The sequence below is a fragment of the Bradysia coprophila genome, unplaced genomic scaffold (assembly GCF_014529535.1).
Source record: "Bradysia coprophila strain Holo2 unplaced genomic scaffold, BU_Bcop_v1 contig_94, whole genome shotgun sequence".
NCBI classification, from domain to species: Eukaryota; Metazoa; Arthropoda; class Insecta; order Diptera; family Sciaridae; genus Bradysia; species Bradysia coprophila.
In genome coordinates this window covers 140,034-158,937 of record NW_023504022.1, presented here as the reverse complement: position 1 = coordinate 158,937, position 18,904 = coordinate 140,034, and the positions used below count along the sequence as shown (strand labels likewise).

Here is an 18,904-nt window from a genome sequence, read left to right as displayed (position 1 = left end):
TCTTACATATCAATTTGGCCCCTGCGAAAATGGTCGATTACATGAGGGATATTTGCGTGACACTTTCGTCAGGAAATCTCTATTTTCGCGGGGTGCTCGAGTCATTCATGTAAAATCAGTTTTCGTGGGGTGCAGCCATATGAAGGTGAATGCGTCATCTGAAATATTTTATGCTCTCTAACATGAAAACGGGAATAATTATTGATGTTTTGTGTTTTTGGACAATTATTTTGCAGTGGCGAGAGTTCAGTGTGGCAAAAGAATTTCAATTCTTAAAAAGAAAAATCACAAAACTGAAAGCGTCATCCATATTTTTTCTAGCAATAATTTCAATGTTTGTTATGAACACACATGTGCGTATTTTTCACTTCAATTCGAAAACACTTCACACATTGATTAATTTTAGATACAATTCATTTCACTTCACTGCAAAAGTTTTCGTCTAAATAACAAAAACAACAAAATCATTGCTTAGAATGTATTATCATGGAACGGAATAACAATTCAATGACAATATGGCACCTGCTATGGTGTGATCACTTCGATCACTTTCGGTACGGAAAATATTGGTATTGGTACAGCAGTACCAATACTGCTGTACCAATACCAATATTTTCGGGATATTTTTATGAAGAAGTATGAGCCGATTTCAGCTTTTGTTGCTATTTATAGAAATTGATATGTAAGAATCAATTTTCGCATGGGCAAGCAATAAAATAGAATACAGTGCACCCTGCTTAGGGTTGCCATTTTTGAAAATTCGAAAAGAGGACATTTTGTACGAAAAAAGAGGACAAAAAGAGGACGCCTTTTAATTCGAAAAAGAGGACGAAAAGAGGACAAATATAGAGTCTTAGCTCTTTTATTATTCTATGTGGACCAATAGATATTCAAATAATTAGTGAGAAAAGTTAAAATTAAAATTTCATTTGGTTTGAGGCGAATCCGAGGTTTCAGTAACTACCATTTCCTTATTTTCCAGAAAAGTGATTCTTTTACTTTTTTTGCTAACTTTACTTGGAGTTCTTGAACTGTAAGCTACAAACATGCACTTATCTCAGAAGAAATTCATAAGTTTTTTTCGATACTCCATTTTTGTTTCGAAGTAAAAATCTAAAAAATAAGAAACGTGTTTCTTAATAATTTACAAATCTAGGCCTGTTCTAGGCTCATTTTCTGAAATCTGACTGTTTCTGACCAATGTAGGAAAATTTTCTAAAACCTTTCCGTTTCTCACGAATTTCCTACAATCTGCCTATTTCACACCAATTTAGTTGCATTTTTAAATTGCTGCTAGAATATGATTTCGATTTCAACTTAATTTCGTTTTTTTAATACTCCTGGTTTACTCCTTATTTTATTCATATAAAAACATAAAAATTCCCAATCATAATGCTAAAGCTTCCTTAATTCCTAAATATGAAGTCGAATTTTTGACTGCGAGGACTAGTCAACTATATCATTCGAATGCTGTAGAAACTATGTAGCTTTAGAAATAGCTGCGCAGCGAAATTTTTTCCGTAAAATTCGACCACATCTGTTAAGTTTTGCTAAAATTTAACAATATTTTAGAAAAAAGAGGACAAAAGAGGACGTTGTGTGAAAAAAGTGATGTTCTTAGAAGTTTTACAAAAAAGAAGAATTAGACGAAAAAAGAGGACATGTCCTCTAAAAAGAGGACGAATGGCAACCCTAACCCTGCTGCAATGATTCATTACATGGTGGAACAATTTTGAAACTCGCAACTCACGCGTGTATGTTTAAGCGCCTCGATTTGAAAACTGTTATTTTGACGCGGGTAGTTACATACCTCGCCTTCGGCTCGGATATGCAAACTCTACCCTTGTCAAAATAACAGTTTTCAAACCTTGGCGCTTAAACACACACTTGTGAGTTGCTCGTATCTCAAAATTGTTCCCCCATGTAATGAATCATTTTCGCAGGGTGCACTGTAACCTACTATTATCACATTATCACATTTCCGATGTCAAAATTACTTAACTAGAAGAATAATTCAAAAATTACACTTCACTTCTATGTTGTTGTCTCGTTTTCGCTTATGTGATAAAATAGAGTACACACTTGTCACTATCAGTCTCGGCACGCCTCGACGTCTTCGTGACAAGTGAGTAATATATATACTGTAATAGGATGAAATGTTGGTGCACACAAAGCGAAAGTGATCTTCCTTTAGAAAACTCGTTTTTGTTTGATATTTTGACACGTGTTGTTACATACGCAGCTTCGGCTCAGATATGCGAAGTCTATACAATAGTTGAAATATCAGTTTCCAAAGAAAAACTACACTGGTAAGTTCTCCTCGTACTAGAAAATGTATCACTCATGTAATGAATTACTTTCGCAGAGCCCAATGTAATCTAGTACTTCTTACACCAACACACTCTCGGCGTACAATAAAATTTTATTCTTAAATTCTTTATCTTGTACAAGCGTGCAAAGTGGTGAATTTACAAATGCAGTAACAAGTAAAGTAACTCATTACATGGAGATAACAACTTCGTGACAAAAGCAAACTCAGTCATATGTTGTTAAGATACAAGATTCGGTCTTTTCAAAAAGTGTTTAATTATACGAGCCGAAGACAAGCGTGAAATTAAAACAAGCTCGTGCCATGCCACCTATGAACTTTGAAGAAGAGTCAATACAATGGTTTTCTTTGGTTTAAATTACACAAATTTGAAGGATGCAGCATCCTGGATGCACTGATGTGTTTCCGTTGAGATCCGTTACTAAAATATTCTTCTAAAGTGTTAGATCGCATTCAACTTACTCTGTGATTTGATAATTTAAAATTTTAACGAGGTTTATGAGCTACTAGTACCTAATCTGCCGTAATTTTGATAAAAAAACAATTTACAGTAGAAATAACAAAAGATTTTCCAATAATTCTTTTGTTATTTAATTGTTTTTCTTCCGAATTAAGGCAGTAATAGAAAGATTGGGCTGCTGATTCGAGTGTAAAATAACAACATATTAAGCATATCTACTCAAAGTGGGATTTCGAGACACGTCGACTTCTATTTTTATTGTAGGTCATTGTTGTATCAAGGTCAAAAAGACTCTAAAGAACTACACCCTGATCGAAAACGATTTATTTACAACTGCAAATTTATATACGAAAAGTTTTTTAGAATTAACATAAATAACAATTTTGATAAGACGCACTAGCAGTCTAGCACCGATCTTTATCTTTTCTTTTTCTTAGAACTGCCACCTCCCGACGATCCCGAAGCACGCTTTCGATTTGTTACAGTCGTACGTGGATGATTTTTTCGAAACAGGGTCAGTTCATTAAACATGTTTGGAATAGTCTCATGTTCATTTGGATCGTCAAAATCCCCTTGCTTATTAAACATTGTTGTTAAATCTTCGGTGAAAGTGATGTAGTCGAGGAATTCCATAACATCTTCGGTGTTTTCAAATTGATTCGTTGCGGTTTCCACTTTTTTGTTAAATAAAATCGTTTTTTTACTTTGACGTATCGGTGGCAAACCTTTAACTTGCTGTAATTCGTCTGACTTTAACATTTCCAATGACTGCAAATTTAGAATTAGTTTCCATATGTTTGGATCTTTGAAGCCAATCAATTTGTTAATGGTACGATTTAACGTCTCGGAAAAGTTATTGGTGCGGTGTTTTAACCCATAAACCGAAATATTAGCATTTTTCCATTGAAACAACCAATACGACCGAAATTTGTTCCACTGTCTGCAATTTTCAACACTTTTCGAAATGGCCTCAAAACCTTCCATTATATAATTTTGTGGCAATAGTGCTAGAGCACCTATTTTGTTTACAGCTGATTTAAACTTTTCATCTTTTAACAGGCCAAGTCGTCTACTCGTTTTGACTAGGTCCCACCGGTATGGGTGGGTCAGATCCCTTGACTGTTGTGTACATATTTGAAAATTTAAATGAAACAATTAAAGGCGTTCCTAATCGAGTTAGTTTGATCAATAATCAGCAATGTATTTACAGACGTAATTTACTGACTTCGATTCCACATTTAAAACATAACCCTACCACCGTTGAACTACTCGACAGATTATCCTCGTTTTCAAACTCGTACTCGACCTATAAAATCGATATGCGCTTCTTTTGAAACCAAATTAGTTAGGTTCGAAATTACACACTCTATCGTGTTCACAAACATTTACTGACGTTATGCTTTGTCCACAGTCCACTTAGAGCTTATAGAGCTTATAGGGCTCGTCTATGGATGACGGATGACTGGACTCGAGGTTGGGGCTGCCCAAAAAAGTGAACCCTAAATGTTTGAAACATGACGTTTTATCATTTTAGTGTATTTAAATTTATTATAAATTTGACTTTACAGTTGATGTGTAATTTGAGGCTTGTGCTGACAATTAGAACCTGTCGCGAGTTTAAGGCTGCTAATTTGGCGAAGTTGTTCACATTTTAAGTGAAAAACCATGTCATATATGCTGTTTTAGCAATACACTAAGTGTTTCAGCGCTAATTGGTAGTATGATGTTTAAGGCTCATTTAGAGCTGACGTTTGGAACCGGTCTAGGGCTTCTAATCGGACAAAGTTATCCAAATTTTCCATCACTAGCCATGCATTGTAGCAGTTTTCGCGATATATAAACTGATCATAGCTTACGGACCACATACTATTAATGCTACGCAAATCAATCATCATTAAAATAAGGACTAGCCAAAGAACGCGGTTTAACTTTACGGTACTTAAAAGCAGGGTAAATGCAATCGTCTTCAATCGTCAGCCCTAAACTAGTCCCAAATTACGTATTCACTACAAAAATATATTAAGGGATTCTTTTGGACAGCCTGCCGAAATCGGACGCATCACCCAGTGAATTTTTTATATGTGCCTAATAGCTATTGGCCCCTAGAAGTCTAAACCACTTTCATAGAAATTCCTCGATTGTTGTGTGGCCAGCGCGAGGTGATCGAAAACAGAAAACAAGCACTTTTCTAATGGGAATTTCTCCAGATACACGAAACGTACAAGGTCGTGTGATGCCATTATAAATGTGATTGTATGTACTTTCGGGGCAAACCGCCTTATACGCGGGTAGAATTCACCTCCGATGAGATATGAGTAGTTGCAAATAGGGGTAAAAACTTGATAATTTTGGCAAATCTCTAACGGTTGCTGACCATCCGAAACGTATCGAAAACACAAGAACTTTTGCCTCTGATTGCTACTGGTCTAAGCTTTTCAATGTCACCCAACATGCAATGATAGTGTCTCGATGAGTGTGAATTTGAAGTGTAAATTTGACACCTAGTTCAACTACTCAAAAAAATCCAACCACAAAAAATTGTAAAAATTTTTTTTTCTTATAGTAATTACAGCTGCTGGATAATATTTATAAAATCGTTATATCTAAAACAATGACGGGAAGCCCGGGATGCGCATGTCTGCTCTAAATTAGGGCAAACACTGAATTTTTGTCTGGCGGTTTTGACATTCATTGCCTACGACGGATGTAAGCAAATTTATGTTCCTGAGAGGATTTCAAACAGAAATTCTAGATACATTTTTTTATATCCACTTAAAAATGCTTTCAATTTCAACAGGCTGTTTTTCAAAAGAATCCCTCATTTCAGAGGCGGATTAAGGTTTTCAGAACCACTAGTATATAAAAATGCAGCGCCAAATTTCAAAAATTCAGCGCCAATTTGGTTTTTTTTTTGCATTTTATTGCACGCATTTTAGAGAACATTATTTGAAATTTTTATGGTGCACGAGTTTCTCCAGCGCCAAGTGTTTCCAGCGGCATGGGCACGGTACCAAATTTCCCATAGGTTAATCCGCCACTGCCTCATTTAGTCTACGCTAAAATATTAAAACAACATGTTTCAAAACTTCAAACTCTCATTCACCTTCCCTAAAAGCGTTCTAAACAATAAGCCCTTAGTGGACACAGCCCGAAATGGTGGGGGTGCTAGAGACATGAAGCTGCAAAGTGCTACTGATCCACACGACCGATTTGTAGAATTTGTAGAATTTGGTTCGAAATTACACGCTCTATAGTGGTCACTTGTTTGAACTTGATTCTCGGTTGGAATCGGCGTTATGTGGTCAATATTGTTTGGGTTAAGGACCCTCATTTTCATTTTTTAATAAAAAAAAATTTGTAACGGACCCTCATCACGCTCTCCTCAACAAAAAAGAAGTTTTTCCCATATAAAATTTTTCATTCCACCATTTCACTCGGCCCTAAGTGTTTTTTGCACATATATCGAGTAAATCTCATCCGATTTTGCTAGTTTTAGTTTTTTATGGAAGGTAATTGAATACCGAAAAGAACGTGACGAAAAAAGTTTCAAATTAGGGCCCTTGGACTAAGGCCACTACTCGGCCCTAAGTGTTTTTTGCACATAAATCGAGTAAATCTCATCCGATTTTGCTAGTTTTTGTTTCATTTGAGAGATAATTGAATGCCGAATAGACTGATGGCGAAAAAAGTTTCAAATTTAGGCCCTTGGATTAAGGCCGCTACTCGGCCCTAAGTGTTTTTTGCACATAAATCGAGTAAATCTCAACCGATTTTGCTAGTTTTTGTTTCATTTGAGAGGTAATTGAATACCCAATGGAAAGTTGGCAAAAAATTTTGGGTTTCTAAAATAATGTCGTAAATTGTTGGTTTTATTTGAGAGGTACTTCGTACGGGCTTTCGTAATTGCGCTATGCGCAATTTTAAAAATGAACAGTTTCAGTAAATTTGACAATGCCCAACTTGACTTGCATTTTGGTAACAGACGCATTAGAGGGTTGTAGACGTATTAGGGTTTATTAGGGCTTATTAGGGCTTCGGACGTATTATGGTTGCGGACGAAATAGGATTACGGGTTGTACGGGGCTAAGTCGCAGCAAACGCTCCGACTGTTCTGATGCCTTGTTTTCTAAAAAAAATATATTTTTTTGGTTACGACCCTCATTTTCATAATTTTCTCAAAAAAAAAATTTGGGTTACGGACCCTCATTTTCAGGTTTTTTCTAAAAAAAATATTTTTTTGGGTTACGGACCCTCATTTTCAGTTTTTTCTAAAAAAAAATATTTTTTTGTTTTAAGGATCCTCATTTTCATTTTTTTTCTAAAAAAAATATTTATTTTTGGTTACGGACCCTCATTTTCATAATTTTCTCAAAAAAAAAAAAAAAAATTGGGTTACGGACCTTCATTTTCAGTTTTTTCTAAAAAAAATATTTTTTTGGGTTACGGACCCTCATTTTCATTTTTTTTTTTTTTTAAATATTTATTTTGGTTACGGACCCTCATTTTTACCCATTTTCGACCGTTAGACCCTGACTTTCAGTCAAGGGAATTAAAGCTTGAATGTAATGGAAATAGCACCCGGTTAACCGTACGCCAGGGAATTGCTCCAAAATTGCTTTCCGGGCCGCACATTCATAATCTGTTATACATTCCAAGACTTTCATTGATGGTACTAACTTTTTCAGTTCCGATAAAACTTTCATATATGAAAGGTAATCCTTACGCTCCATTAGCACGTAGGCTAACGGAAAACACCGGTCTCGCACTATCACGTTAATGATATACAGTTGATGAAGCTTCAAGTGATGAGGTACAGATCTATAAGTACGGTCCATCAATAGTGTGACACCTTTCATTTCCGATACTTTTTGAAGAGTTCGCTCTGAGACAAAAGCAATATTTGTCCCAGTATCACCAGCCCAAACACCTCGATAGAAAATCGATTTATCATCATCAAAAGCATACCGTATATGATTTTCCATTTCATTGACAAGTTCTTCAAAGTGATCAATAGTTTTCGGAATTAATGGAATGGTACGTCTCTGATTTCGATAAATCATCGATTGGAAATATGAGATTATTGGAATGTGCCCACGATCAACTTTTCCCTTAGATTTATTTTTTGCTTGTATGTAGCACTTAAGTGGTGGAAGGGTAGGATCGTTTTTGCATATGCGACTCAGAATTTGTTGGAAAATGCTTATGTCAACAGCTTTTTTGTCCGGAGCATGATTGTGGACATTCGACCTCTCAGCTTCTTCATTGGGTTTTAATTTTGCTCGTACTGGACAATTAGCAGCAGTGCTATTTCGACAGACCAAGTAGACCACATTCTTGTAAGTTCTATTTTTCGTATACATATAACCGGTGTCGTCGTGATAGTTCCAGGTTCCGCGAATATGAGTTAATTTGATTTTTTCGGCCTATTCGATAAAAAAGTAAGCTGTAGTTGGTATGAAGCTTGGATATTGTTACAGAAAGCAAAGTGCAACAGGCCCATTGACGGAGGCCTGTCTCTGCGTTATGCTAATGTTAATTAAATTAAAGTCTGCACGAAAGAGGAGAATAGAAAGATTCAGAGTGGGTTCTTGGTTAATAGCTATGCAAATTTGTAGCTTACGTTTGGGCGGAAAAATATTCAATTTTTTATTATTTCGATGAACCAAAAACTTTTTTTGAAAAAGTAAAACCATTAAAGCACGCAAAATGTGTGATTTTTAAAGGAAAAATTGGTTTATGGATGATAGTTCCTCTTGGAGAAACATGTGCAGATTTTGTAAATTTATGTAATCTGCACAGATAAAGCTACCCACAAACCAATTTTTCCTTTAAAAGTATAACACATTTTGGCGTGCTGTAATGATTTTACTTTAAAAAAATATGGCTCAGAGAAATCATCAGAAAACAAATATCTTTCCGCTTAAATGTAGACTACAAATTTGCAAAGAGTCCACTGCTCTTGAAACAGTCTATTCACTAATAGTGAATAGAATGGGGTGAAGGATATGTTCGTTATTATAAAAAAATGGATTTAGTTATTGTGGCGAAGAAACCAAAAATTAACAGAATAAAATAAATTCATAAAAATTTTACCATTTTTTTAGATTGGACATTATCATCTTTTCGAGGTTTCGGTGGATTACTCTAAAACATAAAAATGAAAACTTAGGCGAATTCGATTATGCTTCAATGCAGGATGTATCGTATTATTCTGCTAAGCACAATAATGATCAGGAAAACCTTCTTTAACGTTGAACTAGCAGGTACGCTATTTTCAGACTACGTAAAGAGTAAATTAAGCATTCGACTCGCATAGAGGTTTTCGTAATCTTTATTTGTTCAAACAAATATCAATCGGTCTGAGCGACTGCTTGAGCGGCATATTATTCATTATTGTGTGCTCAAACATTTATCATACCTTCTTGTTGAAAACCATCCAAACATAACTTGAGAGCTTTAAAAGCTTGTCGAACAAAGTTTGCAACCTTTTCTTTTTTTTCCTCGCGTATTCTTCATCGCCCATTCAATTTTTCTGAATTGCTAATAATTAAAATCTTTCAAGATCTTGTAAAACGAAAAAAAATTGATTGAGTACCTTTGCTTTCTTCATTTTTCATAATATTTTTCTCCATTTTGACTTTTCAAATCAAAGTTGAAAACGGATAACTATGACAATGACGCGAATAGATTTCAATTTTAGAGTTTATATCTAACGAAATTTGTACAATATAATCCCAGACAATTCCGAACAAAATAACCATGACCAAAAAAAGTGTCGAGGAAGGCCACGAACATGGCATCCCCGTTTGATCTATTTTTTGTTCCTTTTAGTAGAATTAGTAGTCAGACAGCCTACCATCCAAAGTCGGAACGTTATTAATTCAAACTTATCAATTAATAGCAGATTACTGTACTATATTTGAAGAGTAATTTAATATATCGTATTCAGATGGTTATGAGTATCCGAGGGCTTCAGCCCGTGGTATTTGTACTCATTGTGATGCGACATCTGCAGAAAGTCTGGAAAAACTACGTGTATTATGACACTAGCTACGTTCTGGCCAACATCGTCGAAATTCAAGAAATTCAATTTCCTACTTTGCTTTCCCCGGTTAACAACACGGAAAACTCATATATGCACCCCAGACGAAGAAATCGGGAACAGCTTCACAATTATAGAACATTAGTTGTGTGCTGCATATTGATCTGAGGATCATACAATGCCCGCCAAATGAATATTGTTGTTGTGTGCTGGATATTATTTTTCAGCGTGCAGGTCTTAGCTGTATGCCTGTTTTATAATATAAAATGACGCCATTTTTTCAATTCAATAAACAACCTAATTTATCGTTTAATAGAAGAAATTGATTTAATTAACTTTATCAATTTTATTTGCGTTAGCAAAAGTAAACAGAAAAACTTTTTCAAATTTTTTTTTTTTTTCAATTTTATTATTATTATTTGTTATTAGCCGTAGACTTATATTTAAATTCATCATATTAAATTGCTAACAGATTTTTTTTTTGCTTACGTTTTTTCCGGTCACCCACCCAAGTACGGACCGCGACCATCGATGCTTAACCTCAGTTTCTGACTGCCAACGACTTTACCACTGCTGCTATACTGCTTGCATATAGTGGCAGTCTTATTTCGAACCGTTGTTACTTTGCTTTATGCAGCACACAGGCATATTTATACCTGCATGCTGAATATTGACTAAATGAATAAAGTCGTCCGTATTTAGAATGGGTTATGCAACAACATTTAATTGAATTTATTTTCTATGAAATGTAGTACTTCTCCCCACTAAGCAATGTCATCGGATATTATTATTTTAATTCTGAGCCTGGTTCTGAATTAGAGGTTTTTTCAATCGTTCTACAAAAAAACTGTTCACATTAATAGTGAGCATCTATTACGCGAATTAATAAATTAAGATTGGCTCACCTAGTTTGTGTATATTACGTAGGTGGAAGCACGGGGTTTCAGGGGGTTTCATTTAGTTTTTTCATGTTGCAGATATTGCAGTGTCAAATTCTGTCCAAGATGTGACATATTTGCAAGGTATTGGCCTTTTTCACAAAGTATAATCAGCGTAACCTTCGTAAAAAGAATCTTGAATCTGACAAGAGCACGTGTGCCAACGTGTAAAAAACAAATGTTCAAAAACCCCTGCTGAACCGTGGCGATCCTCTTGTCAAACGGACAGTACATAAACAAATTCCCTCATTTATTGCTGAATAGCACCAACTATTTCTGTTAACATTTCAAAAGCCTTTAACACCGAAAATGGATTTAAAAGTTCGTTCGTCAAAATTTCTATTGAAATACATAAATGTAACATTATCATTGCATATTAATTCGGTAAAAATAGAAATAACTTTAAATGAAGGAATAAAATTAGATTTGATAATCATCTTTTTGCGTATGTTCTTGAGATCTACCTTTTATTTCATTAAAACAATAAATTTATTGTTGCATAGTCCATTCCAAATACAGACGACTTTATTCATTTAGTCAATATTCAGCATGCAGGTATAGTTCGATAGTACCATTTAGTCAATATTCGGCATGCAGGTAAAGTTAAGTAATACATCCCACAACTAATTTGAAGATATAATTCAGCACACAGCAAATATATACCTGGGAACCTCACAATATTCCTACGAGCTGAATAATATTGTTGCCGGAACTATATTTTGAAAATATTCATATTACATGTTTATTGTAATACAACACACGGGAACATTATTCAGTCTGCAGCAAATATATGCAGCACACAACAAATGTCGAATTTGCCAAATTTTCCGTGAAATAACTATTTCTCAAATGTGGTATTTTACTTAACGAGTAAGGTAAGAAGTTTTCCTGAAAATGAGGTGCTCTATGGAAAACTTTTCCCTAGTAACTGGTATCTAGTAAATAAATGTAAAGCTGGGAAGCTTATATCTATGAAATATTCTTTAATAATGCTGACCTGCGGACTAACCCAAGATTTTTTTTCTTGCGCAAGCTAGATAAAAATACTGCTATATACTGTGAACTAAATCGGGTTCAAGTGTCCAAGTGTTCAAGTGTACAGCTAACCTTAAACTAAAACAACCCAGACCTGTTCTGATTTCCGAGTATAGTTTCATGAACTGAAGTACATGATTTTAAATATTGTCGCATACGTTTTTATTAAGTTAATCGTCGCTTCCGATTGTGTGATGTAACCCTGGATGTAATGTCACACTAAGAAAATAAATATTTTAAAATAAAAACTAAAAAAAAATTAGGGCAACCTCGTATTGACTATTACAGCTATAGAATGCCGCTATATAATCTATATTGATGTTGGCGTGCGCTCTAATTTTTTTTAACTAGAGAGTAGGTATTAGATTCATTGAATTCATTAGAATCCTTATCAACTTCGAGGGGGTTCGAGAAAGTGAGGTGAGCCAGGGTTTAAGAGAATCTATATGGGCTAAGGGGAGGAGATAGTAATAAATCTGGAAAAACATGTTTCACTACTTCGCGAACCCCTCAAATTACAATAAACACTATGCTTCGTATCAAAACATACCGGTTAATGAGTTTGTAGGCGATTCAAAGCCGCAAGAGACGTATTTAGTGTGGATTTCTTAGAAAGAAATTATTGTTTTATTGAAATCAAGTACATCCAACTGATCATACAATCTTAAATGTCCGTCATTCCTGGACTCATACAACAATCAATTATAAATTTAACTAATAATTTTCAGAAAAGTGACAGCTGAAAGACAATTTAGACAAAGTATAGTTAGATGCTTTCGGTACTACAATTGAGGACCATTTGGTGTATAATTGCAGTTATTTTTTCCATTAAATTTCTTGATGGCGATCAAATAGTTCTGCGACTTTCTCGATTTTTTAACCGATTCAACTTCTGCTGGCGTGGCTACTTGCTCTACCGAATGTGTCAAATCCGATAGATCTCCATTCAACTGAATATACTGGGCTCTAGGCTTTTCTTCGCCTTCAGGCTTCGGGAAAATGAATGCAGGCTGGAAACGTGACTTTACTGTCATCTTAACCCATCCGAAAGTCACTCCTGGTTTTTGCCACTGTGAAATTCCTGTAACAATACAACAAATTATGTGTACAAATAGCAAATGAATGTACGATATGTGTATGTCGTAGAAAACTGCCGTAATTTGCAAAAGAAACTTAGCGATGTTTTTAAGCAAAAGCATTCTTTTGTTTAAAAACATTGCTACGTTTCTTATGCAAATTAAGGCAGAAAAGTGAACACCGACGTGTTTTCTGTTTTAGGACATGGTTTAGGCTATAGATCATCTTCAAGTTACGGTACTTTCAAACGTAGCCTCAGATTATTTTTGTTGTCTTATTTAACCAAAAATTTTATGTCAAAAATGAGCTGTGATTTGAGTACTAAATTTAAAATCCTGTGTAAAGAAAAGAACGAACAATAGGGGGCAGCTCAAAATCTTTCGTTCAAATGACATTATTTTTTAACGTGGATGGCACTTCTTAATGTAGAATGGGGCATTTCAAACGGCATTGAAGATTATCTATATTAGTGACCCACACATTCCTAATTTTTTGAAAAGATCGTTTTTTACTGCATTGCAGCCTTTTTTTCGCTGTTAAAAATAAAGAGATAAAAAACACATTCTGTTTATTCTTTTGTTTTACAAAAAGAAGTACTAGATTCCGAATTTTGATATTTCATCATTTTGAGGCGAAGGATAAAAAAAAATAAACAAGCTATTGCGAATACAATAACTTCACTCCTAAATCAGAAACATGTCACAATGCACTTTTTTCGACTGTATCAAGAATTTTTTATTTAACATCGGAGTTGCGTAATTGAATTTTACTTTCAGGATGTCATCCTGTCTCAAGATAGAAGATTCCAGATTTTAAAAAATCATATGTGAGTAACTGGATGTGTCTTTCAAATTAATATTAAAAATAGGATTTCTTGAGCTACTAAAATATGTCATACGCAATATCCCCAAACCTAGGCATGTTCACTGAAAAATATCATCAATCGATGATAAAACTTCCAAATAATCGATACTATATCAATCGAATGTTTTATGGATAAATATCGACTGATAATCAACAAATATCCACTGAAAATCGAATTATCAGTCTATATTTGCCGATTATCAGTCGTTATGTACCGATTATAAGTCGATATTTATCGATTTTCAGTCGATATTTATCGATTATCGATAAAACATTCGATTGATATTGGTTTTCTGAAAATATCGATAATGGATTCCAGGGAAATAATCGATATTTTATCAATCGAATGAATTATCGAACATGCCTACCCAAACCCCGTGAGTTGATTTTGACTATTTTTCGTTCACCTCCCCGCCTGTCAGTTGTGTCTGATTTTGCTGAACCCACTTCTCCCGGTGGACGTCAGTTTTTTCGAAAAATCTTAGATGTAATTCATTAAAAAAAAAATGAAGATTTCTTAGATGATGAAACAAAAACATTGGCGCTTCATAAAAAGAAAAAATGTAAAGAAGATGATTTCTCTTTTGAGTACGTTTTGCCTGTCAGTTCTTGTCCTCTGACATGATTTGTAGATGTCCCCGTCGCCTAAGGCTGATTCTGGTCGAATACTCGAATTTATATTATAATAAACCGAAAGACTGCGGTGAAAAATAAGGAACAAAATACATAAATACAGATGCACGCGACTAAAGGATTTGCGAAAGACTTTTAAGAAACAGTCAGTCGGTTACTTGAGATGGTGATCTATTCACATATTAATCAAAATGTGGCGTAATACCTGTCGAATTACTTTCCGACTCTGACGAACTTGGTTCATTCATTTGTTGGAGTTGGTCAGGTTTCATTTTATGTTTTTTAGCGGTTTTTTCACCTTTTTTGTTGTCTATTAAATTTTGATCGGAATTAGTTAATAGAATTGTTGTTAACTGGTGTACAATTTTAGTACCTGAACAACCATTCCCTGGAGAGTGAACCGTCTTTTCTGTTCTGCGGCGTTTGCCAAATGTTTTCTTTTTCTTAATAGCAATCTTTCCTATTTTGTATCAATTGGTAATTAGATTAAATTTGTAATTTATGTTGATTATTGATGTCAACGATTATTACCTCCAATATCACTCTCCGACTCTGAAGTGCTTTTGGATTTACGCTGGTTAATGGGTTTTTCCAGTATGCGTTTCTTAGCGGCTTTAAATAAAATTTAGAATTTATAGAAAGTCAATTCGAAAATTATCAAATGAAAATGTGGCAAAAATATTAAAGTTTAAAATTGCGTTTTAATGCAATGTGCGCCAAAGTACCCCATACCTATCTGGATCAGCCTTTAAAAGTAGTTGTAACAAAAAATTATTTCCTTTTATAGCTACTTTTCTAAATACTTGAGCTGGCTCACAGTCTTTTAAAAAAAATTGCAAAAGTTGATGCAAAAAATATTTTCCTTTTAAAAATCTAGCAACTTCTTTTGCAACTACTTCAGGCGGGTGTTTTTCTAGAACTTTAGACTACATGAAAACAAGTAGTAGCGAGACGTTAAAGTTCATTATAAATACGCTTCTTCTATCTTCAAAGGTTGAGTCAAGCCTGATATATTGTGACAAGACTAGTGCTAGTGTGACAAGACTCTCTCAGTGAAGCTTGATTATTTTATATTTTTTACCTTTTTCGCTGGTTTTTTTAGTAACATTTTTGGCGTCTGTAAATCAAAAATCGGTTTTCGTTTTATAACTTATATAACTGCAGTCCGATAAGCTTACCTGCTTCAGAATCAGCTGAATCCGACTCATCTCCTATTACAGATGATGGAAAATCCGAAGATGAATCTAAATAGAATTTGTTTAAAATCATTCTCAAAATCATCCAAAAATTAATAGAACGTGTATCTTAGAGGTCTTACGAGTATAACTCTTCACGAAAGAGAGAAGAAGATTAGCTACGAAATCTCTTTATCCTAGCGAGGCCGCTATTGGATGAAATAGTTATTTATACAACTGAGGGATAAATGCTTGTTTAGGCACTAGATGTGTAGATTGTCACTCGAGATCGAAGGTCGAGTGTGACAATACACAACGTGTGCCTAAAAAATCATTTATCACCGAGTAGTGTACAACGTTTTTCGCAATAAAAGCAACGGAAGGTTCTACTTTTCGTCACTTTTTGCGAAAAAGTACTTTTAACGATTGACTTTGAAAAGCGCTCACCGGACAAAGATATGAGTTTCGTGTTCAGTAGATTATGCTCAACATTTTCGAATTATAACAATTAATTACCTTCGGATAAGCTCTTCTCGGGTGGAATTTGAATATTTACGGATACAGATGGCGAATTGTTTTTTTCGGCTGATTTTCCATCAGACGATTCAGACATTTCAATTTTCTCTTCTTCCTGTTCTGTCAGATGCAAATTCTCTTTAGTCGGCAGTTTAGATGGTGCAGTATTTTCATCTGGAAATTCTATATTAAAATTATTTTGTTGACTTAAATAAATTTCTTTCTCCAACAACGACAAAAAGCATTGTAGTAGCGATGACACACCGCGTGTGAAAATAATTTGTATCTTGGTATCCAGGATACCCGGAAATTTTTCGCCGAAAACCCGGATACCGGGAAATCCCAATATTATTACAGGGTAATTTAGTCGAATTTTAGTAGATACCGGGAAAAATAGGGAAATTGGATTTTGATACCGGGAAGAAAATATTATTTGCACACTCGTGACACACTTTTGACTCGGTTAAATATAATTACCTTTTTTACAATGTACAGTTATCACGTGGCGTTTTACAGAATACAGGTCCCACTTCGGGAGTCTTCCTGCTTCCTTCTCCTTGTTCTGTGGAGAAACTTTACCATGACAATGATATGCGTTTTTAATGTTAAACCACTTTGATTGACGGTTGATACAATAATGAATTTATTTAATAATGTATTTTGTCGCCAAGCATGCATTTACATTTCATTATGCATGTTGGGCTCGTAATTGCAGTGCATCATAATATTCGCACTACACTTCCTTCCTTCAGAAAGTGACAAAATATAACAGAATTTTGTCACGTATTATTTCGTATTTCAAACTCTTAAATTTTTATGTCTCTCAATTATTTTCCGGAATTATTTTTAGGTTTTATATTTTCTTAAACTAAACATTTATGCATGATTCACACCTTACTTCTTATTTTTTTTTTTTTTTTTTTTTTTTTTTTTTTTTTTTTTTTTTTTTAGAGATTTATTTATTTTTCATATTTTCTTAAACTAAATAAGTAAAAATGTAGAAATTATATTCAAATTGTATTTGAGCATGGTATTTTATTTTCTTGAAGTATTAATTAATAAATCATAAAATTATTTTAAAATTTGATATTCATATGGAACTTTTCTTATTCTATTTTTATGGATTTCTTTCATTTTATTAGTAATTCTATCCTTAAGAACTACGTTGGTTTCTTTAATTTCTACCACCACGAATGGACCGAGATAAGTATTTTCGTGCTTTTGTTTTCTGGCGTCATTAGTGACAACAACTAGATCGCCGATATTCAATTTTATCGGTACTGATTTTCTATCATAGATTGCTTTATACCTAAGTTTTGCTTTTTTCAACAATTCCCGTGCATGGGAATGAGCCAATTGAAGTTTGAACTTGATTTCTTTCACGTAATCATCATGGTTGTATAAGGGGTCAATGGTGTCACTTCTGACACAATCTATTGTAGGAGGTATTTTGCCGAAAACGAGTTCATATGGTGAGTATTTAAACTCAAAAGATGTATTAGGAGTCGTATTGTATGCGAATAGAAAATATCGAAGAAGATCATCCCAATCTTGACCTCCATTTGGCAAACAAGTTCGCAAATACTCATTAAAGGAACGATGATTCCTTTCAATAGATCCGACTGTCTGATGTCTGTGTGGTGTGGAAAATGATTGTTTCAATTTCAACAATTCGGTCACATGCTTGAAAATCTCATTTTTGTACTCTTTTCCCAAATCACTCAAAATTTCCAGAGGAATACCAAAAATCAGAATACAATTGTTCACAAATGCTCTAGCGAGAGTAACGGCTTCCTTGTTTGGTATTGGTACTGCTATTACATACTTCGTAAGGTCACAAATAATAGTGAGAGCGTAACGGTTTCCGGATTCGGAGAGATTTAATGGACCAATTGTGTCTATAACCAGCTTATCAAATGGCTTCAATGGAGTTTCTGTAAGTACTACAGGCTCTTTATTTCCGACTTTGATTTTGTTCAATAAACATTTTTCACACTGTTTTACATATCGAGCTACATCGCGTGACATTCCCTTCCATAAATAATATTGTCTCAACTTAGCTAATAAACGTTTTTGACCTGGGTGTCCTCCCATAGTCAAATCATCATGAAATTTCTCAACCAACGACATTTGTTCCGCTTTATCTTTTATTTCTTTTGGAGATGGAATTATTAAAATAAAGAGTTTTTTAAGAATTTTATTTGCAACGTTTTTAAACTCTTGGGCTGTATACAGGTTAAATAGGATATCCTTGTCTTTTATCATCATTTTATTTATATTCAATTCAATGGCTTTCCTTTCGAGTTTTGAAAAAATAGTTTCGAGAAAAAATTTCTCATTTCCCGTCAGAGATACGTCTATCTCTATTTTGGATTGAGCCCTTTTTCTTTTATTTACCTGTTTATTTTCATTATCTTTGTCAAAGTGCACTTTTATTGTAGCCCTATCTTTTTCAAATTCAGTAATCATTAGCGGCAACCTTCCATCTCCTGATCCTTTCAATATGTCAAAAGTCTTTGGTTCAGCAATTTTGGTTTTTTCATGCATTTTATCGTCGTTAGTTTCTTTTTCTTTATTTTCCTTAATTCTATTAGACATAGACCGAGTTGTAACGGCTAAAATTTTCCGCGTCAATATTTTTATCGATTTTAATTCGTCAATGTGGATTCGAGAGAGGGCATCGGCTACGACATTTTCCTTTCCTTTAATATGTTCTATCACAAAATTACATTCTTCTAAATCAAGCCGAATTCGCGTCAACCGTGACGACGGATCTTTTAAACTAAACAAGTAAATCAACGACTTGTGATCTGACTTGACCGTAAAAAACGTGTC

At 34.3% G+C, this 18,904-nt stretch overlaps 1 protein-coding gene across 1 annotated transcript; it reads right to left on the bottom strand.

Annotated features, from left to right (window-relative positions):
• Positions 1 to 12,518: 12,518 nt before the first annotated feature.
• On the bottom strand, positions 12,519 to 14,640 carry LOC119085473. Its single transcript, XM_037195890.1, has 2 exons — positions 14,584 to 14,640; positions 12,519 to 12,885 (listed from the first exon to the last, which is right to left on the bottom strand). Exons 1-2 carry the CDS (start codon positions 14,624 to 14,626, stop codon positions 12,587 to 12,589), a joined length of 342 nt encoding a protein of 113 aa, XP_037051785.1. The 5' UTR covers positions 14,627 to 14,640; the 3' UTR covers positions 12,519 to 12,586.
• Between the last annotated feature and the right edge of the window lie 4,264 nt (positions 14,641 to 18,904).

Excerpts from the sequence above, each read along its gene's own strand:
- LOC119085473 (XM_037195890.1), bottom strand. The coding sequence starts at position 14,626 with ATGAATGAACCAAGTTCGTCAGAGTCGGAAAGTAATTCGACAG. Across the intron at positions 12,886-14,583 it reads GTCGGAAAGTAATTCGACAG|GAATTTCACAGTGGCAAAAA; the intron begins GTATTACGCCAC and ends GTATTGTTACAG.